Source organism: Armigeres subalbatus, chromosome 2 (genome assembly GCF_024139115.2).
Source record: "Armigeres subalbatus isolate Guangzhou_Male chromosome 2, GZ_Asu_2, whole genome shotgun sequence".
NCBI classification, from domain to species: Eukaryota; Metazoa; Arthropoda; class Insecta; order Diptera; family Culicidae; genus Armigeres; species Armigeres subalbatus.
The window spans coordinates 75967885-75991148 of NC_085140.1; the positions used below are offsets into that span (position 1 = coordinate 75967885).

General features: G+C 40.5%; 1 protein-coding gene across 13 annotated transcripts in view; it reads right to left on the reverse strand.

Annotated features, from left to right (window-relative positions):
• LOC134209197 (protein phosphatase 1 regulatory subunit 12A) overlaps nt 1–3652 on the reverse strand; it is a 285951-nt gene extending 282299 nt beyond the window's left edge. For 10 of the 13 annotated variants that reach the window (XR_009978737.1, XR_009978735.1, XR_009978736.1 and 7 more), the window contains exon 1: nt 2642–3646. Coding sequence is in view for 1 of the 13 variants with exons in the window: in XM_062685190.1 (XP_062541174.1) it covers nt 2642–2893 (252 nt within the window). In the remaining 12 variants the exon portion in view is untranslated. Of the gene's footprint in view, nt 1–2641 lie in introns of all 13 variants that reach the window. The other 3 variants (XR_009978727.1, XR_009978728.1, XR_009978729.1) reach the window with 3 other exon arrangements.
• Between the last annotated feature and the right edge of the window lie 19612 nt (nt 3653–23264).

Consider the following 23264-nt stretch of genomic DNA (forward strand, 5'->3'; position numbering starts at 1 on the left):
GCAGGAAAAGGAATTTCCGGCCAGTTTTATCTTCTGTAAAGCTGTCGGAAGTCGATGTATGAAGAATAGTGGTTGAGGAGGATTTATGGTCATTTGCGTAGAACAATACTTGAGAGCTGTACCAACTTTATAAAATACCAGGAAACAGCGGACGATTGCTCTGTCCTCGACTAAGGCCGAATATTTCGCACTAGCGGATTGTATATGTTGATCCCTCTGAGTCTGCTATTATTCGGCTGATTCGGACACACTATCAAACAGAACTCAGGCACACAGTAGTTAAATTCAAGTTGTGAATCAGAGAGAAGAAATTCTTATAGGAGATCAACTAGCCGGCATGCTTACGCAGGACCTACCGCCGATTACGCCGATTACCAAGAAGCATCGTATCTGTTTGAGAATATTATATTGGTCAGCTTGAAGAGGGGCTATGGTTAAACGTCAAAGTAACTGTGAAATGCATGCTGGGATCCATATGCGGAAATCTTTCAGATTGCTTCCTAAAATTTAGTCAGGAGCGAATTTTTGTCAGGAATTTCTGGAGGATTTCAAGAAAGAACTATAATAAATGTCTATATTAAATCCCTTCGAAATACCAGGATCAATGATGGGTTAAAATCAGCTGGACATGCTGATAAAAAAATAATTAGAAAATACATCTTCTGTAGATAGACTTTTGGAAAGAAAAAAAACTAGAAGAAAACTAAAAATGAAATATCGTCAATTCGTCATTCTATATTTGAGGGCACCTCCGAGATTTTTGATTATGTCGCCGATCAACCGCAAAAGGGTTGCAGAATTATTAAAAACTAGAAAACTTCGCTTAAATTTGATTTATTCCCTGATTAGTTCTCAAGTTATGCAGAAATTTATGCTTCATTTGTATGGGAGCCCCCCTGTCCAGACTCCCCCATCCAGTTTCCAACCACCACAGAAACATATATTTCCTTCCAAAACCTCCACATGCCAGGTTTGGTTCCATTTGCTTGCTTAATTCTCGAGTTATGAAGAAATTTGTGTTTCATTTGTATGGGAGCCCCCCTATCCAAACTTCCCTCTTTGGGTCTCGAACCTTCCCTGGCCCCAAAAACCTCTGCATACAAATTTTCACGCCGATCGGTCCAGTAGTTAACGAGTCTATAAGAGTAACAATTCATTTTTATTTATATAGATAATCCAGTTCGTGCAACATGGTCCAGGCGGACGAGCAAGCGCTGAGAGCGATAACATACTGACGGAACGCGACCAAGCACTCGTAAACAGAATATCAGCAAGAGAAATTATTTTATCTAGGACGCGTTTGCGCACGCACACGCGTGAGTATGTCATCGGCCTGAGGCGAGTGGAATAGAGCTGGTATTTCTCCTCATCTAGCTTGATTTTATTATTTTTGTATGAAATATCTTCTGGAAGGCGATTCTCCGTCCATCCCGTGGATTTCGCATTAGCAGGGTTGTTACGGAGATCCTGAAATATTTTCCGCACCAAATCCGCGCCAATTTCGCGCAATATGTAATCTATTCCGCGCCAAATCCACACGACTTAGAACTAAAGTGTAACCAAATACACGTGAAATATCAATTTTCTAATCACTTTTTACCGAGCGTCTTCTCTTTTGCAAATTTACATATATTTGTACCAAATTGGAAATAGTACTAAGAAATCCGCAGTTAGTATTACAACCCTTCTAGATAGCACTAGAAGTACTGAAGCTAAGAACTAAACAGCCAAAACTATTTTAAAAAGCTCCGCTTTTTAGATGAGATTATGTTTTTGGCATGTTTTGTTCCGTCATAGTGCAGATAAACTTGGTCAATAATTTAAAAAAAAATGCTAAAACCGTAATATCATTTGAAGAATTAAATTGTGCAACTTATTTGTAATTATTGATCACAAGACAAACTTGCGTAGAGAATAAGGAATTAGCCAATGCAGCTCTGTTTTATGAACAAACCTTCTGTAAAACAATTATTTGAATTCGTATCAAGCAACAAATAATACAAAAACTAATATAGTTGCTCAGGCTCCGTTAATTTGGTAGTCAGAATCCTTCGAAAATTCCAGAGGAATATTTTCAGAAATTCCAGCAGAAATTTATTTGAGAATTTGGCAGACTAATTTGCGTAAACTTTAGCAAAAGTTAGACCGTTATTTGTGCGTTATTTCTTCTTCAATTATTGTAACAAGTTTCTCTAGGATTTCACCCAACCAGCGACTGTTGGATTTTCTAACAATTCTGTATAGAACCTACCAAAACCTGTATAAGAACTGAGCATATCCGAAATTGTTAGATCCTTATACAAATATTGTAAGCTCAAAAAACAAATATTGTAAAAAAAGCTTGCAAAATTGTAAGGTCTCATGCAATATTTGTATAAGAATCTAGCATTAGTTTTATTCTGTTGAAATACCCAGAAAAGATACTTACGTAATAAGTGTACGACCCCTAATTAGAAAATAAACCTCAATCGAATCTTACAATATAATACAAATTTACGCAAGGATATTGGAATGATGTCAAAGGTATTGTTCACGGCATAAAGATACATTCCGCTAGGCTCACTGCAGATTCGACATACAAATTAATTCAGCACGTTCTACCAATAAAATATATCAACCCTCGCCGCAAAAGCTCACTCACCTGATGCAACGCCGTTAGGCCGTCCACGTTGGCCGTATCGATATCGGCGCCGGTTTCCAGCAGCCGTGAGACTTCATCCTTATCGCCGGCCACGCAGGCAGCCAGAAAGATGCACCCCGAAGAGAACTTAATCCGGCGCATTGATGGACTCTTCGGGATGCCACTGTGCTTGTTGGCTTCCGATTCTTCCCACCGTTTCAACTGCTCGGCCCTTTTGAACAGGGCCGAGGTACTTCGGTTGTCCATCGACATTGTTGTTGTTCGTTGGGTTTCTTTTTTCTCTTGTGCTTCACTGTTGTTGTTATCGTTGTTGCCGTTGTATGTGATTCTTCCCTTAAACTATCCTGCCTCCCTTTTCACTTCCTCCAACAATAATTGAGTTTCAAGATCACCAAGATCATAAAAGCTTCCGCTGAAAAATCGTAAGGAAATCACTCTGGGCACCCCGATTTTCACTTCCCTTTCCCAATCGAGCAAAAATACATTAAAAGATACAATTTCTTCTTTTCATCTAGCTCGGAGCCACACGTCTCGGAGCAGACACACGGGGCGGTGGTGTTTTCCAATTTCGACTTTTGCTTTTACACTGCACACTTTTCACCGCGACGACGATGCGCGTTCACTTTTGCCTATTTAATTACGGATCATATATACAACACCGCACTGACTGACACCCAACCGAATGGGATTTGACTTGAAATTCTTCTTGTTTTCCTCGATTGGATTCACTCGATTCTTTTCTCGGCTGACGTTTTGCATCACCACCACCGCCAGACACCGCAATATCTGCTACTACTGTGGCTCTGGTTGCGAAGTTTCGTCTCGGTCGAGTCGAAAGGGGTTAATTTAAAACACATTCACGCACACATACGTCACCAAAAGGGGAGAGACACACATACAGTGTGCGAGAGCCACACACAGGGCACGCACACCGGCGAGGGCGCTGGATCCAACTCCCTGTTGCTCTGCTGCTCCTCGCTGAGGCAACACTGTGGCAGCGTACTGTGCTCTGTAGAAATACAAAAATATACACATGGATCAGAGATATTTAAACGCATTCCAATACACGCACGCTGCGCTGTCAGTCACGGGCAGCGAAAAAAAAATGTTCGCGGGTGCGAGGAACTGGGTGGAATTGAAATTTAAGAAGCATGGAATGTAGTAAATCGGTACGTAAATTAACTAATGAGTTTGGCGAGCACAATGGAGAAAAGCTACCGTGACAGCTGTAGAGATTCAGAGGGGCTGAAAAAACAAACAACAATTGATTAGCAACCTAAACTAACTCCCTACAAATTGAACTAACCATGCGACTCTTCAAAGGGTACAATACAACTGTGTTGTGAACACAAACTGTTGAACGAATTTCAACTAAAGAGATTGAGCTATGGACAAAAAGAAGATCAATTTATTATAGGAATCACATCTATTTGATATATAAAGAAATAAAGACGTTGAAATGGACCTAAAAACGAGTTGTACAGGGCACATGGTAACTAAGATGCAAAAAACAACAAAAACAAAAATGTACATGATTGGATACAAGGATGTATGCAAGTTGAGATAATTATCCTGGCTTTATGAACATTGAGAAAAAGCAAATGAATAGTCTTTAATCTTGAGGTTGATTATTACGTTCAGATTTCAAACATTCCACGCTTCATCATGTTTATTTATATGCGCTCTGCTCATGTGTGCTGCTGTTGTTGTTATTGCTGCTGGTCTTTTTCTTGCCCGTTTTGTTATTTTTTTCTGATTGCTGGTATTGCACTACAGTGCTCTCACTCACTTACTGTTGCAAGTTTTTAATGTACGTGCAAACCGCGCACGACGAACACTGAACACTATCCACTGAAGGCACTGCACTGGCTCCGACGACACTGTACCATCAGCAAGCAGCCGCCCAGCCAACCAATCAACGAATCAGAATCACGCCTGTTTCTATTTCTTCTACGCTATCGAACTTCTGGGCCAATTGTTGACTTTAACACCGTTCGAGATTTTGCAAGCACTTCAAAAAGATTATTGCTATTCAACGGACCGCAGTGGGATCGTGGTGAAAATGATGATCAAAACCTATCAAATTGAAACCTCTTCCTCTTAAAGTGCACCGTACTGCATTTATAAGAGCCGACAAAAAGATCCTGGCGATCATTTCGGTCGTAAAATCTGTTTCAATTATGAAATAAAATTGGCTAAAAACAAAAAAAAAATAAGGGTTCTATAATCCAATTAAATCGAAATCAGGTAATTAGGAGAACAAGTCACGATATGGACATACCTCCCATGAGTGGTAATGTGTATTCCGCATAAACCTGCCGATCGATAGAACTAAAGGTAAAACAGAACAGCACATGGGGAGATCGTTCGCCTGGATCTTTTTGCCTGTCTTGGCACGGTGGTTTCCATACTAACTAACCAAGCCGTTCACATCCAGGACATTAGGCAAGAGGATTCACGCTTCGATTATGTGCTGTTCAATAGATGATATCCATGCCTCCCTTTCACTTGTTCGCGCCCTAGCGAACGGCTTTCAATTTGTTGATTTTCAATTATCTTTCGATTATCTACTCCCTCATACTTTGAATAGGACCGATAAAGCAGATAAACAAATCATTCAAATTAGTAAGAACATTAAATAGTACTTTACCAGTCAACATTAGGAAACGTTAACCGTAGACATGCACATTTGAAGTACGATAAAAGGGCACAATTGTCATGTATTACGCAAGCGTGAAAACATGATCGGGAGGGAGGTTTAAGAAATGTTTGCAGGAGTTCATAAGTACAATGTGTTCAATGTTCCTTGAATTTCTGCAGGAAGTCAAGATGGGATTTGAAAAGGAGTTCCCCTAGAACTCCTGGAGGAATTTACAAATCAAATAATTTATTGTTTCAGAATATTTAGTCAATACATTTTTTAAACAAATTAAATCCCATGATAAATTTTCGAACGAATTTTGAAGTACGAGAAAAGGCCACACTTTTCATGTATTACGCAAGCGTGAAAACATGATCCGGGAGCTGGCTGGGTTCGATTCCCGGTGCCGGTCTAGGCAATTTTCGGATTGGAAATTGTCTCGACTTTCCTGGGCATAAAAGTATCATCGTGTTAGCCTCATGATATACGAATGCAAAAAAAATCAAAGAAAATTCAGATGGTATTTGAAAAGCTGTGAAAGTTCAGTCTAACCGAGAAATTAATGAATACCAACCGTGTAAAAATATTGTAATGCGATCCAAAGAGTTTGTATCGGTGGTGAGAAAATCAAGGTGGTTGAAGAATTCGTGTACTTGGGCTCACTGGTGACCGCCGATAACGATACCAGCAGAGAAATTCAGAGACGCATCATAGCAGGAAATCGTACGTACTTTGGCCTCCGCAAGACGTTCCGATCGAATAGAGTTCGTTGCCGTACCAAACTGACTATCTACAAAATGCTCATTAGACCGGTAGTCCTCTACGGACACGAGACCTGAATAATGCTCGTGGAGAACCAACGCGGTCTGGGAGTTTTCGAAAGGAAAGTGATGCGTACCATCTATGGTGGGTGCAGATGGCGGACGGTACGAGGAGGAGGCGAATGAGCCACGAGTTGCATCAGTTGGTGGGAGAACCATCCATCGTTCACACCGCGAAAATCTGACGACTGCGGTGGACCAGGCACGTAGCCAGAATGTCGGATAGTAATCCGGTGCATATAGTTCTCGACAACGATTCGACGGGGCACAAGAAGGCGAGGTGCGCAGCGAGCAAGGTGGATCGATCAGGTGGAGGCTGATTTGCGGACCCTTCGTAGACTGCGTGGTTGGCGAAGTGCTAGGGCCCTCCTTAGCCGTGCGGTAAGATGCGCGGCTACAAAGCAAGACCACGCTGGGTTCAATTCCCGGTGCCGGTCTAGACAATTTTCGGATTGGAAATTGTCTCGACTTCCCTGGGCATAAAAGTATCATCGTGTTAGCCTCATGATATACGAAGGCAGAAATGGTAACTTGGCTTAGAAACCTCGCAGTTAATAACTGTGGAAGCGAACACTAAGCTGCGAGGCGGCTTTGTCCCAGTGGGGGATGTAATGCCAATGAAGAAGAAGAAGAAGTCCACTCCTGCGGCGAAACTTCCTCCTCCCAAATCTTGGTAATCACCCAGTGCAGCGCTCTAGCCAGTGCCTCACCACCATGTTTAAATAGCTCTCCTGGTAGTTGGTCAACCCCAGGGGCTTTGTTGTTCTTCAGCCGGCCAATTTCCTCCTGGATTTCCTGGAGATTTGGAGCCGGTAAGATTAGGTCCTGCGCGCGTTCTCCCAGGTCCATCACCATACCGCCATCTTCGTCAGCCACATGGCCAGTCAGGTGTTCTTCGCAGTGCTGCCGCCACCTTTGTATCACCTCACACTCGTTCGTAAGAAGGTTCCCGTTATGTCCTTGCACATATCATGCTGTGGCACGTGGCCCTTACGTGAACGGTTTAACTTCTCATAGAACTTTCTTGTGTTATTAGCGCGGTAGTACAGTTGCTCCGTCTCTTCACGGTCTCGATCTTCCTGCTGGCGCTTTTTCCTCCGGAAAATCGAGTTTTGTCTGTTCCGCGCCTGTTTATATCGTGCCTCGTTCGCCCTCGTGCGGTGTTGCAGCAATCTCGCCCATGCTGCATTCTTCATTCCACTAACTGCTCACATTCGCCATCATACCAGTCGTTTTCTCTGATCCGGGGCACCGTGCCAAGTGCAGCGGTTGCGGTGCTACCAATGGCGGATCGAATATCTCCAGACATCTTCAAGAGACGCTGCGCCTAGCTGCTCTTCAGTTGGGAGTGCTACTTCCAGCTGCTGCGCGTATCCTTGGGCTAGTCTACCGTCTTGTAGCCGCCCAATGTTATGCCGCGGCGTCCGACTTCGACGCGTGTTGTATACCGTCGAGAGTTTTGAGCGCAGGCATACTGCAACGAGATAGTGGTCGTGGTCGATTAGAACGTGGTCGATTTGGTTTTCCGTTTCTTGGTTAGGTGATCTCCATGTGGCCCTGTGGATATTTTTGCGGGGAAAGAAGGTGGTCCAGACTACCATTCCGCGGGAGGCTGCGAGGTTTATGCATCGTTGGCCGTTGTCATTCGATACGGTGTGCAGACTATCCGCTCCGATGACCGGTCTATGCATTTCCTCCCTTCCTACCTGTGCGTTCATGTCACCGATGACGATTTTGACGTCCCGCAGTTGGCATCCATCGTATGTCTGCTACAGCTGTGCGTAGAACGCTTCTTTCTCGTCGTCGGGTCTCCCTTCGTGTGGGCAGTGCACGTTGATGATGCTATAGTTGAAGAAACGGCCTTTAATCCTCAGCTTGCACATCCTTGCGTTGATTGGCTGCCACTCAATCACGCGTTGGCGCAGCTTACCCAGCACTATGAAGCCGGTTCCCAGCTCGTTGGTAGTGCCACAGCTTTGGTAGAAGATAGCCGCTCGATGCCCGCTTTACCACACTTTCTGTCCTGTCCAGCAAATCTCCTGCAGCGCCACGGCGTCGAAGTTGTGGGGCTGTAATTCATCGTAGATCATCCTGTCGCAACTTGCGAAACCTAGCGACTTGCAATTCCATGTTCCAAGCTTCCAATCGTGATCCTGTATTCGTCGCTCAGGTCTTTGCCGATTATATCGAGTCGCATTATCTCTTATATTGTTCGTAATGATTGGTTTTCCAGGCAGCTTATTGGGCCTGTGCAAACCTCCTGTCTCGTCGGAGGGCCGTCGTGTCAGGGGCTGTTTAGCGTCCCACCTAACACCAGGACTTGGGCTAGTGCGCTTTGAGCGGCACACGGTCGCTTTGGTGGGGTTTTACTTGCGGATACATGCAGCTTTTTATAGAGGTTTAACAGGGCCCACAATTAAACCCCACCACATCCTAGGCAAGCCCCACAACTCGCAGATGGCCTGGGAGGGATCGTGAAGCCCTTGGACATAGTCCCTCGCTGCCACTCCGACCTTAATCTGAGCAAATAAAAGCGATTGTGATTAGTCGATTTATAAGAATTAAATCAGAAATATACGGTAAAATGTATCTAATAATACACTGAACAGTTCGCGTATTGCCTATCCGGAACGAAGACAATACGGAAGTAGATTTTTTCTACCGAAGATGTTTTTGACGTAAGTTACATCTAGGGGAAGTCTCGGATACAGGGTGTGAAAAATAAATTTTTCAAATTCGAAACCGTCATGAAATTAGTAGAGATTTCAAACGCTAATAACGTCTTTATTTTTCGCTTGATTAAAGAGATTTTCTTATCAATCGATTCAGAAACTCTCCAGATATATTCCAATTCCTTCGATGCTATTGATTTTCAAAGTTAAACTATCGAAAATGTTATTTCTTTCCAAACCCGGTAAAAAATTCAAATTAACTCAATCCCGTTCATGCATTCCCAACACGGACATCAGATTGAAGTAAGCTACGGGCCTTTTCTGCTTCGGTTTCCCTATGTATAAAAGCGGCGTGTTTCGCGTGCGCGCGTTATTTTCATTAGGGATTTCACGAAGAGCGGATCAGGGCGTCCAGAAGCGGTCCCAGCGACAACGACTGTCGCAGCGGTGGTGGGGCGAATGAAAATTTTTCGCTCAGTGGTGGTGGCGGTTGTAGCAGCAGCAGCAGCACATCATTTACATCCGTGTTCCAGTATCTTCGGTTCTTTTCAGGACCACCATTATATTTGAGAGGAAGGTTAAGTTGAAATAGTTTTTCTGAAGTGTAACCATTAGGAACTGGAAAAATTCTTCAGTGCCATTTTCTGATGTTAATGATTGAGAAAGTTGTTATTAGACGTACTTTCTTCAAAGGGTGGCCAGTGAGTCGGGAAATCGGGAAATGGGAAATATGCGAGAAATTAAAAAGTCCATGCAGGAAAAGTCGGAAATTTCTAGAAATTATACAAAAAATCGGGAAAAAAAAGTCACCAGGTGTTCATTTCATTGATTCATGTATAATTATTCTAATCTAAAACATGGAGACCATCGTTTACTATTTTAAACGCATGGGCTTTTTCACGTACCGTTTGAAACTATTTGAGGAACTATCCGGCTTTGTCAGAAGTACATATAATGAAAATGATATTGAAACCAGATTTCTCTAATATCGAGTCTAGAGCTCTTCTCGGTAGTGATAATGGAAAGCAACATGCCACCTACGTTTTGGAAGGTTTCTAAAACTTAGCATATCTCCGAGAGTCATAGAAGAAGCTAATTAGCATTTCGTTGCAGCTTGTGGATTCCTGATTTTCTTGAAAGCGGCTCGAGTTTTGTCTGGAGACTTCGATTTCAGACACACATCTCAACAAGTTCTGGTTATTCGTTGTTATCATCTTGATTTTATCACATGGTAACACTGTACAGGAAAAGTGATTTAGATCAATGAACACTCTTTGGTCGTAAACCAGCATAAGAATGATGGAAAGAATGGCATGAATAATAACATATGATGCCATAATAAGATCAGGATTCTAATAATTCACTGCTCAAGGTAAAATAAGTCTCAAGAACTGGAAATAGATTGAGGAAACAATTAGATAGGTAACAAGCAGGAAATCAATATTCGAGCAACGCCTGACAATATACCCTTTGTCATCAACAGAGTTTGTTACTGACCAACGCACCTCGCAACAAGTCTTTATCAAAACCCGAACACAATATGACAAGAATCATTTGCCTTGCATGCTTTGATATTTCCGAAAATACAAAGCTATTTTTGTTATTACAGTTAGATTCTGAAATATTCCCACAAAAGCAGCAATTACGATAGCATAAAACCGAAATTTGCTCTACTGCCGTTCTACGCATAGTTGTCCCATGTTACCTTTGATGAAAATCTCAAACTCGAGTCAATTTGTCCCACTGAAAAATAAGTTGCTGTTTGATGATAATTGAAACTGAAAACTGTTTAAATAAGTAGCGATTCGTTTTATGTCCTGAAATAGTATTGCCTACGCTCATAACACCCCAAAAATATTTGTTCAATTTCAAGATCCATTCGATTCTGAAATTAGTGGGACAAATTGACTCGAGTTTGGATTTTTTCAGCAAACGTAACATGGGACAATTATGCGTAGAACGGCAGTGTAGAGATAATGCAAAAATGGAATGAAAAGTTAGCAACAAAATGTCTTCTTTTTGTTCCTGACAAAAAAATTCGAATCTTTGTCATTTATTGTCTCCGACGAAAACAAAGCTTTGTCGTTGTTTCTCTTTTGTCGCTTGTTTCGCATGCGCATCCAAGAAAGATTAATTTCCTCTAAAGTCAAGCTCTATCTGGTAATGTCGCAAGAGAGGATTCTCTTCGTCGACTTCCCCTCTTTTAAATAAAAGTGACAAGCAGTGGATTTCTTCGCGGTTTATCACCTCAGAATGCAAATTTTCATTGTTTTCTTTCATTCTGAGGGGAAAAACCGCAACGAAATCATCTGCTTGTCACTTTAATTTAAAAGAGGGGAAGTCGTCAAAGAGAATTCTCTCTTGCGACATTCGCCCTTATTCCAGATAGAGCTTGAAGTAATGAAAAACATAAATATTGTTATTATTATCTTAATTAAAGAGATTTGCAGCCCTATAGGCTGGCTCATCTTTGAAAAAGATGGATGCCAAAATATTGGCAGAAGCAAAAATGTTTATTCACTCAACGGAGTATACAATTTATTTAGCTTATTTAGCAGCAACATAATTATTTCATGTAATAAAGAGTTTGACAAACATGAATAGAACACTAAAACCAGCGAGTTTGTTCTATTTTACCCAAAATTCAAACTAGAATGCAATGAAACTGAATCATTTCTAGTTTTACCCCTAGAAGCCTCAAAAATTGACCTTAAATTAGTCAAAGATTTGACTGAGATAATGAACCTAGAATTTTTTTGACGGTAAACATCAATTAAAAGCACAATATAATCATTTACATTCTTTTCGAAACTTAAATATAAATTTTTATTTTGAATCTTCAAAATTACATCGGGAATTTTTCAAAAATATCGGGAAAAAGTCGGGAAATATGCGGGAATTTTAAAATGTAACTTAAGTGGTCACCCTGAAAGAACCAAGCATAATTGTTTGGCATCGGTAGCAAAATAATAGCATTAGTGCCGGTCCGAGCATCGGCTGTCGGTGGAAAAACGCTGCAAATAATTTTTGATCGGCATGAATGGAAGGCGTTTCAGCGGTAAATTATCGCTTCTGCTGTCATCAGCAAAAGTGAAATTTTCTCGTGAGATTCTGACTATGGTTGACTTTGCATCTATTCGCTGAGGACCGCTGCCGATGCCGATGCAAGTGGGATCGCTCTCCGCTCTAAGTGACATCTCGAACCGCGCAGGAAACCAACTTTCTTGTAAACAATAAAGAAAACCCAAGTAACAATTAAGCTATATATGTATATATAAATATAAATAATACAGCCATTGAAATTGACTTAAATTAGAAAAGACCATTTTACGAACAAAATAAAGCTTAATTACTTTGACATGTTGAAATAAATATGAAATGTGCTCCACCATAGGCGCCATCGAAGCCAAACAGGCAAGAAAATTCCACCTGTGTGCTGCTGATGCTGACAACGACGACCGCACGACCCACACTATCGGTGGGAATAAAATTACCGGCAGAAGTTCCGCCGATTCCGATGGTGGGACCGCGATATGCTCTTCGCGACATCTCGAACGAAATGGCTCGCGCACGCGGTAAAGCTGCTTTCTTGTTATCAATAAAGTTAACCCTGTAGCCACGCCTCTTTGGTGAGCGTTCAGGCTACACAATATTTGCACTCATACTGATCAACAGAGAGGCGGGACTAATTGGCCATCTTTATTTAGGATTAGAAAACTGCTTTACCCGCGCGCGGATAGCGGTCCCAGCATTGGCGGAGTTGCTGAGCAAATTTTATTCCAGCCCATGGCGAGGGGCGTGTGGTCGTCGTTGACAGCTGTTAGTGAAATATGTGTTATCGGAAAATAATCGGTTCTTCTCAGGGCCACCATTCCTCCATACAAAGAAAGATTGAGGCGAGGCGAATTTTGTTCAAACTGCAAATTATTTGCTTGGCGACACCATAAAGTTCCCGTTCAAAATCACGGAGTGCGCCCCGGAGGAAAAGCGCGCGTCGTAAAATTTATTGAGCGGAGATCGGTCCCAGCATCGGCGGAGAAAGAAAGTGCTTGTCGTGTGGTCGTCGTCGTCAGCATCAGCAGCGCTTAACCGAAACTTTATCGCAACATTCGGACTATCGGTTGTAGGGTGGTCTAACCGGTAGTACCGAAACCGGTAATACCGGTATTACCGGTTCATTTTGGATACCGAAAATACCGGTTTTAGAAACGGAAAATACCGGTATTTTCGGTATTTCAAATTTTGCTGTCAGAATCAAAAATCTCGAATAGTTTTCACCTACATATATCAGCTAAACTGCATGTCATCGCATATATCTGTCCCATATGAATAAAAAAACCAGCATAGATGGGAGAGATATCCGGTTTCAAGCAGTAAAAACTCATTGTGCAAAAATACAACAATTGAATGTGCACATGAATGAACCTATGCCCAAAGCCCGCAGTCCACTGTTTGTCATAATGACAAATATTTGTCAAGTTGATCCGGACATCTATCAAACCGATTAGAAATCGACATGGATATCAGGCTGACTTGACAAATATTTGTCATTATGACAAACAGTGTACTGATAGCTTAAGTTACCATCATCGACGAAATTCACCTACAGCAAAAATCGATCATCATCGTCATTAATCATACATGTTGCTTCATTCCCTTAGCCAATGACTTTTTTCTTCAATGAACATTGTTGACATCGTCAAGAATTTTCTTGCAATAAATGAAATTGTGAAAAAGGTACGTGCCATAGTAGTTTTTTTAAATCTTTATTAAAGTGATTTTTTTTATTACAAGAGTTCATCACTGAGCCAAAGTAGTATTTTTCAGAAAAACGTGAAAACGATTTGCTGTAAAAATATGTCCGTTCTGAATTCAGAAAAGTATTTGAATTAGTGGCTGACCTCAAAGACCGCTGGAATAGCATGTTATCTATGCTCAAACGGATCTATCATAATCCGAATTAAACTTCGGTGATGTTTTTTTGGCGTTTGGGGAAATAATTTAAGCCCTCGAACCTGTTCAAGCTGCTGTGAAACTACTCCGTCGTGAGATCTGCACGATCTTTTTGCGTTTTTGAATAATTCTGCCGTAAAGCAATTGATCAGAAACGATTTGCTTCAAGACATTTTAAACTACTTTGATTAAAAGGCGGACTATATATTGAAGCGTCTAATCATTCCTGATGCGATCGTTGAAACTGAGACAACGACCATTCCTGAGGATCGGTACAAAGAAGATGCCTCTGAAGGGATTAAGGGTAAGTACTTCACACTGATTTTTGACGGCTTTGGAACCATTCGTCCAACTTCGGTTGAACCAAAGAGGGGATTCTCAGTAGTTGACAACAGTGCCAACAAAATCCAATGCGGATTCCCGAGTAGCACAATTTAAACCGAATTGGTTGCAGCAACTCATATACGATTCGATTTAGTCACATATAGGTCACAGTAACTCATTTATGACAAGTGTGCTGCTTGGGTTGAGAGATGTGTCATTCAGTATGTTAATTACTAAACCAATTAATTACTTAGGTTTCGCTTTGCCCAGCTCAACAAATAATTATTTTAGCATTCGAAGTTTTTCATTTAATACCTGAAATTTTCACAAAAACCGGTATTTTACCGGTATTGACTCAACCAAATACCGAATACCGGTATTTGTCAAAAATGACCAATACCGACCACCCTAGTCGGTTGCCTGTTTTGCTTATATGGCGTCTTTTGCGGTCGTGGCAGCAACGCGATGGAGTACATTTTCTGGCAATCAGTGGAGGCAGCTCTCAAGCCACAATTTTATTGCAAATCCGAACGAAAGACGCATTATTGGAAATTAATCGGTTCTTCTCAGGACCACCATTCTATACAAGGGAAGATTGAGCCGAAACGAGTTTTATTCAAAGTGCAAATTAATCGCTTAACGACGACAGAAAGTTTTCGTCGGTAGCAGCATCACGGGCGCGCGTCAGAGGGCGACGCTGGAAAAATTAATTCACATCTCGCGTAACATATGATTACGGCTTATAAACCAAAACCATGATTTTTCATTTTCTAGCATAAACGATTGCTTTGTAAATGATTATTTATCGTCGTAGGTAAAACTCCGTACTTAATATCTCTTAAGAAACACATTTTTTGCTATTTTGAGTGAACGTCTCATGAACCATTTGCACCATAGTGCTTTTTAAGTCCTTTGTTGGCGCCCTTAACTACCATGCAGAATGTTTGCTTTGGTTTTTAGGCCGTTCACTTTTTATTGTTTTTTTAGAAAAACTAGCTTCAAGTTATTTTAAAATATATTCTTACTAGGTTTTTGATATATCGCATAGCAGAACTACTCTGGCTAACAAATCTAAACAAATCCGATGGTGTTACTAGCTTTGAGTAAACGGCTTAAAAACCAGACGTGATGCCGGTAATGCGAGTAAACGGCGCGATTATTGTTTTAGCTGAAATATTGAAGATTTCGAATAGTTTTTCAAATAATCTTTATCTGCTGTTATAATATAACCATTAACCATTTACGTATTGCATTGACGACATGGTTTTTGCAATGAAATGAGCTTCTACTTCAATAAATGAATTAAATTACTCATAGAAAACTTGAACCTCATTTTCTCGATTCAGCATTGTTGGTTTTTCGGCCCTAATCATATGTTGCTCGAAATCTCGAAATCGGACTTTTTCATTATATTCAACCAAATTCTTCTTCTTCTTATTGACATTACATCCCCACACTGGGCCGCCTTCACAGCTTAGTGTTCATTAAGCACTTCCACAGTTATTAACTGTGAGGTTTTCTAAGCCAAGATACCATTTTTTGCATTTTTTCATGAGGCTAACACGATAATATTATTATGCCCAGGAAGTCGAGACAATTTCCAATCCTAAAATTGTCTAGACCGGCCCGGTAATCGAAACCAGCCACCCTCAGCATGGTCTTGCTTTGTAGCCACGCGTCTTACCGCACGGCTAAGGAGGGCCCTAAAATTAAATTAGTTGGATACGGAAAAACAACAGATCATACACCCAAAAGTTGTGACATTCTTTGCATTATGCGTTTTGTATCAAATCTTGCATGCAAACCGATCAGAGAATGTTGTATTTGTAATGCCTGCTCATTGCATTAAGTCGGTTGATTTGGTTACGATCAATAAATCAAAACGACTCTCGTTGATTCTTCCACACTCCAAATAATCTGAACGTTGTTTCCACCTGATTTTTCAGGTACATTTTACGTGCACACGTAACGGAAAATGCTTCAGATAATTCAGGTGAAAGTTACGTGTCCAGTGAATTCTATCTGCTAACTCAGGTAAAACTTACCTGATTATCACGTAGAATGAGAATTCTACGGGAAAATCAGGTAAAAGTTACGTGAATTTCAGGTGGAAAAAATCTACGTGTTTTTTCAGGTGGCAACAACGTGCAGATTTTTTTGGGTGCAGCAACAAGAATATGCAACCCCGCCTCCGTTCAACTTGATGGCTGACAAGAACACAGATAAGCATTGTACCAATTCCCACAACATCATCCGTTGCTATCTCTATTCTTTTTGTGATTATATGATAATTATCACATTCACATAATAGAGAACGAGGATTATGATGGTCTTCTATCACTGCTTCTCTCATCCGGTGTCCAGATGGCTAGCGCGTCAGACGAATAGCGCTAGGTTCGGTGGAGGGCTTAGGTTCAATTCTCGTCTTCGGACAATTTTTTTATGTAAGCACATAAGGTTGGCGAAGTATATAAATAATCGCTCCTCGACGGAAGCAGTTAAGAAGTTAAAAATAGATTCATTCAAAATAGAACACGCACACATACCAAGTTCTTTTTCATCGTGGTCAGAGGCTTAACGCAATGGCTTACTATATTGACTTAATGCAACCTGTAAATGGGCCTCAGCTTAATGCAATCTGTGCATGAAATTCATGCAAGATTTCCATAAAGTCATGCATTCTCTGGTTGGGTGTAGTTACGGAACAGACGCTTCAATAACCCTTTGGGCGTAGTGCCAATATCGTTTAATCAACTTGGATTAAATAAAGTTGGTTCGAATATGCGGACCTTTTACCATTTTTGTCCAATTCAGCCGCAAGCAAGACGATGAGTAACAATTTTGAAATATTTTCCAACACTACGCGAAGTGTTTTGATAAAGCAGACTTGCTCGAACGACTGGACAATTGTAACGAGATCGAGGAAACTGTTGATAAGGCACCACCAAACCATTATTTCACACATGCAGATAACGACGATAATCTGACCATGAATGAGAAAATCGAAAAAAAGACTTCAGCAACTTAAGCCGGCTCCAGCATCAACGAACTCTATTACACCTGGAATCCTAAAAACTCTGCGAACTGAAGCTGTTCTGGTTGGTATAAAGTTCACACAAAATATTGTTATTGGTCCAATAATATTGGACTACGTTTTAAGGATCCAAGTTTTTTTGAAAATCCTTAATTGGAATGCACGCTCTTTAAAAGGTAAGGAAGATAAATTATTCAACATCCTAACTATTCACAATGTGCATATTGCCACTAACTGAAATACCACCAGACTCACATTGTATCTACAGAATTGATCGTTTTGACAGCGCTTGTGGTGGGGGCACCATTGTCATTAATAGACGTATGAAACATAAATTGTTTACTTCAATCGAAACCAAAGGTTTTGAAACTAAATTCCAGCTCACAACAAATCCAAATTTATCATAATTGGGGACTTTAATGCCAAACACCGTTCATGGAATAATGCTCGAAGCAATTCCAACGATAACAGTTTGTTCTGCTAGATATTACGCTTTTCAATATCCCAATGGAAAAACTTGTTTTTTATACAGTCGGAATCCTTCTACAATTGACTTAGTTTTAACGGATTCAAGACAGCTGTGTGGCCAATTGGTAACTCCATGCTGACTTTGACTCTGATTACTTTCTTGTGACGTTTGACATCTCACAAGAAGCCATTCATAATCCAATCAGCTCTACTTTTAATTATCATAGAGCTGATTGGGATTCATATAAAACATATATCGAAAAATTTGGGAAATTTATTTAAAAGTTCCTCTAGGAATTTCTTTAAAAAATACTCCCGAAATTCTTTGGGAACTCCTCCAAGATTTTTTTCGGAAGTTTCTTAAGGAGTTACTTCAGAAATTCCCCCAAAAATTCTTTTTGAAATTCTTGCAGGTATTCATTAAAAATTGTTCCAAAAATTCCATCGGGAATTCTTCCTAAATTTGCTTCATTCGAAAATTCCTTCCAAAATTAATTCGAAAATTCCTCGAGATGTTGCTTATGAACTTCCATCAGAAACTGCCTCACTAACTTCTCCGGGAATCCTTTCGGGAGTTCCTCAGGGAATTACTATGGAAATGCCTCTAGGAACTCCTTCAGAAATTCCACTCAGAATTCCATCGAAAATTCTTCCAGAAATTCCTTCGAAAGTTGCTCAGGAATTCCATCGGAAATTACTCCAGAATTTCCATCAGAAGTTCAATTCAAAAAACCTTTTGGAAGTTCCTCCTGAAGTTGCTTTGGAAGTTCCTCCAGGAATGCCATCGAAGTTCTTCCAGGAAATCCTTCGGAAGTTCCTCCAAGAACTTCTTCGGAAGTTCCTTCAGAAATTTTTCCGAAAGTTCTTTCAGCAATTCCTCCGAAAGTTCCTTCAATAATTCCTCCTTTGGAAGTCCCTTCAATAATTCCTCCGTAAGTTACTTCAGTAATTGTTCCGGAAGTTCCTTCACTAATTCCTCCAGGAGTTCCTTCTGGAATTCCTTCAAAAGTTTTTCTTGGAATTCCTTCGGAAGTTACTTCAGGAATTGCTTCGGAAGTTGTATCAAGCCCCACGTTACAATTCTCGCTTAACTTTTAAGATTTTCGTCCATCAGCAAATCCCGCAACAGGTAGACAGGTAGGATAAAATAATCCGTAACAAAGTTCCTCCAGGTGTTCCTTCGGAAGTTTCTCCAGGAGTGCCTTCGGAATTTCCTCCAGAAATTCTTTCCGAAGTTCTTCCAAAAAATCCTTCGTAAGTTCCTCCGGAAGTTCCACCAGTAATTTCTTCGGAAGATTCTCCAGAAATTCCTTCGGAAGTTTCTCCAGCAATTCAGAAGGGTCCATCTCATCGTGAGTCCATTGTGTCCTTTTGTCCGTATCGTGTATCCAATTGCTCGTTGCATTGTTCGGTTGCCGTTTATCCGGGTACGTTGGAGGAATGCCTCCGAGAAGAACAATTTGTCAGTCGTCATCGGGCAGCCGTGTCGGTAAGACGCGCACCCTAAAACGCCACCGTTTGGCTGCACCTCAGGCGACTGACAAGGGCTTGTTGGAGGGGCTGGGAATCGAACCCATGACCGTCCGCTTATAAGGCGAACGTGTAGCCAACTACGCTACGGGACCCCCATAGCCTCATGGAATATTCGTGGGCATTTTTGTAGGAGTTTCTGAAGACCTTTTTGGGAGCTTCTGGAGGAGAAAGTCTTTCAATTTCACCTTTCCAGGAGACATTTTGTTTCCATGTTTTCCATATTTCAAAAGATTTTCAAAAAAGATTTTTGGAGAAATTTTAAAAGGAACTCCTAGAAGAACCTGTACCAATTTCTAGAAGAAATTATCAGACGATAATGATTGCAATCTCAAATTAAGTATTTACTCAAACGATAATAAACCCAGAATTCAATTTTCAAACGGAAGAAAGTTCGGTTCGGAAGTCCCGACTTCCGAATTCTAAGTTGGTGCTACGCCGACAATACATACTCCCGAAACCCAATAATAACTGAAATATGATGCAACTATGAATGTCTTTTGACCACATTCTGCCTCACTTACCTACCCCTTTTATACCTATCAGTCCCGAACACGCCACTGTTGACTGAATTTTGTTGGGATGGTATCGAGTGAGGAATATCTTCTCAAAAATTCACACATCATGTAGGACAGAGAAAAATATCCTCAACGGCGGGTTATCCGAATGTATCGCTATTTTTTCAAGGCAACTTTCCACATTTTATTCTCCGCACTGTTTTTCTTCCACCGACAAAAAAAACGACGACGTCGATCGTCGAAAGCGACCGAAAAAACGACCTCGCAGTTAGACTTCTTCTTTCTTCATTCAGCTACTTCGTCGTCGTCGACGCAGTCCCCTGAAACTGGCTCGTTGCAGAGGAATGCTCTTATTTGGAAAAAAAATTAAAAATAACCCACACTCATTTTCCAGAGCAAAAGAAAATTTTGTCTACACAGATCGATTGGCGAAACAGATCGCAGAAATCCGATTGTTCCGCCAGCAGAGCACTACGGACGGCACTGACTTTCTCCAACAGCAGCAGCAACACACAAGAGAATCACACAAAATGGGCCCCCTTGGTGGCCCCAACATTGCACAAATTTCAACGCACTCCAGCGCTTCCACACGATTTTCATCTGCAGACACTTGCCTTCGCTACGCCAACCAGCAGAAATCACCAAACCGTTCCGAAATGACGGGAAAAATTGCACGACAAAAATCTCAAAACTTGCAAGACGAATATGGCCACTATTCAGTGCTTCCACTTGCACACTCGAACTCGACTTTTCAGGGGCCTCCGCATACAAAAACGGATCACACGGGAGGTTTGATTTTGTCAGTGCGAAGTGAAACAACGGGAATCTCGAACTGGACTCGCAAACGTTTTGTTGAAACGCGAACAACACACTCGCGTAACTTGTTCCGTTTTTCGCCCGTTCCAGCCGCTGGTGTTGGTGCGCTGAGGGAGCAGAATGGTGTGCGTGTCTCGCGATGTCAAAACATCACCGAAACGATTTGGTCACGCTTCAGTGACGGTCGATCGTCGATGTCGCGTGTCGGTCAACTCACCCGGATAAAAGTGTACCATAGGCTCAACAGTGTAAACCTGTAAACAATTGAATTACCATACTCTCTACGGTATACACTAGGATATATTGTTTCTTGATGGTTGTCCATATTGTATCAACACCGTGGATATAATACGTCAACATAGTTCTCTAATGTAACAATACTCCCAATTGTTTTTAGAACGTTTATTGCATAAATTTTAATTATTGACAGCATCTGAAAATTTTGTTCAAATTGCATATAAGGAATATAACAATATTTATCCCATTGCCGCAAATATGCATTATTTTTCTTCAAATTTCATTGTTGAACGGTAAAGCCGTCATAATTAAGAAAATTTGTTTTCTGACTTGCATTCAACAAATAATATTGTCTGTTTCCTTGGTAACAAAACGCGCCGACCATTTTTTAGGCACTATCAAAATTGTCGCCAACATCTTTATTCTAAAATTATGTTAGTTTTATTAGAAAATAATGTCAATCTGCATTAAAAACGGGGTCAATTTTGGGAAATAATGTGATTATTGAGTATATAAAATTTTGTTCACAGTTGATTTGACAGATCTTATGGCCATTTCTGCTGGCGACGATTTTGGCGTCAATTTGTTTTGCGACGATTTCAAATCGTCGCGGCCGATAAGGTGGGAAATTGATAATATGCAGCCTGCACCTGATTTGGGTCCTAAAATGAAGAATCGATATTCGATTTTCTTTCAGGGAACGATGAAGGTAATCATCCTAAACGTGTCAGTTTTTCTTTCGACTCAAAAATCGAAAAGAACATTGTTTAATTTGAAATTGAAAAATAGATGAAAAATGCTTCCTTGTCATTTTCGGTTTTGTTTGACGTACGGATTCAAACGCACTAGCAAAACACCGCAGGGCACTTGACTCAACCTTTGACCACAGACAAACAGACGTAACACTGATGAAATTCCCATCGCCCATGCTTTGAACGGTCGTTTTGAACTAAACTGATTACTCGTTTCACACCTAGAGGCGCGCGCATCGTTTACCTTTGGATTTGACATCTCGCATCTACCACTAGCGCCTGCTGTTGACATTGTCGTACTAAATAACATTTCGTGCAACATGCACGCGAGATATGGTGATAAAGTAACTGGGCGATGAATTTTTCAGGAAATTGTTCTAACTGTTACGTCTGTTTGTCTGTGCTTTGACAGTTAATATATGGGGCTGACGTTTTGGGCTGATGGTTCATTCGTTCTGAAATGTTGCACAGCCCAAAATTTTCCTCTAAAATGTCTTAAACACAAAAATGTTATTTTACTGATTTAGAATTTACCAGAATTTTTATAACAACGCGGTTCAAGTATTCTTGATCGATGCGCTACCGTTTGCAACCATAAACAAGGTAGGGATTTAGGACCCAATTACACGTATAAATTGTTTCTGCAAATCATCCGAATACTCCGAATATTGAGGGTTTAACAGTAACGATTATTTTCACATTATATTGCTTTTCTCAACGAAGAATAGACCACATTATATTGCTTTTCTCAACTAGAATCGCAATGGATACACTATGCCCAGAAAGTCGGTAATGTTTTCCACCCTATAATATCCTACACCCAAAAAAAATTTGCTCTTAAAATGTCTTAAACACAAAAAATATTATTTTACTGATTTAGAATTTTACCAGAATTTTTTATAACAACGGTTCAAGTATTCTTGACTGATGCGCTACCGTTTGCAACCATAAACAAGGTAGGGATTTAGGACCCAATTATTCTTGATCTGCTGTTATAATATAACCATTTACGTATAGTATTGACATGGGTTTGGCAAATGAAATGAGTTTCTACTTCGATAAATGAATTAAATTAGTCATAGAAAATTTGAACCTCATTTTTCTCGGTTCAGCTTTGTTGGTTTTTCGGCCCTAATCATATGTTGCTCGAGATTTGTTAAAAAGAATCCAAAACTCAAACAAAATTTATTTTTATTTCCGCCCCAAATAATAACAATACTTCTCAATATTATATCAGAAACGAACATAACCATCGTGCAGTGCATGATGACGTAGGTTGACAGTTCACAGAGCTTTTTCTCCGGGACTTAGCCTCCGGCGCAGCTTCCGATTAAATTGTTTCGTCATTTTATTCGCATGTAGATGTCCTTTACGATTGATTTCATGCTGAATGCAAAGAATAACAATAAAATATTCGGATCACAGCAATTTTAAACTTAAAATATGAATTAAGATTTTCCCCTCATCGATTTTTCTTCTAACACCTTGTAAACAAGCTCTGTGAACTGTCAAAATAAGTGAGGTTAAGTTAGAGTTTGCATTGGTCTATTCAATGTTTGGCTAGCACAATAGAAATTTTTGGCTTCAGTTTGTCAACCAAATCGATTCTATTCGCATCACTCAGTGGGAACCCAACGTTGAGTAATCATGTTTACAAAAGTTAAGTAACCTAACTTTTGGTTAGTTTCTACTTAAAATAAGGTATATTTTACTTCATATTAGGTGAATTTTACTTAATTTAAAAAAAAAATTACTTTATTTTGGGATATTTTGCTCCCACACTGATGAACCCCCGATTTGAGTGAAAAGTACCTAATATTAGGTACTTTTTTCTAACCGTGTATATGCCACCCAGCT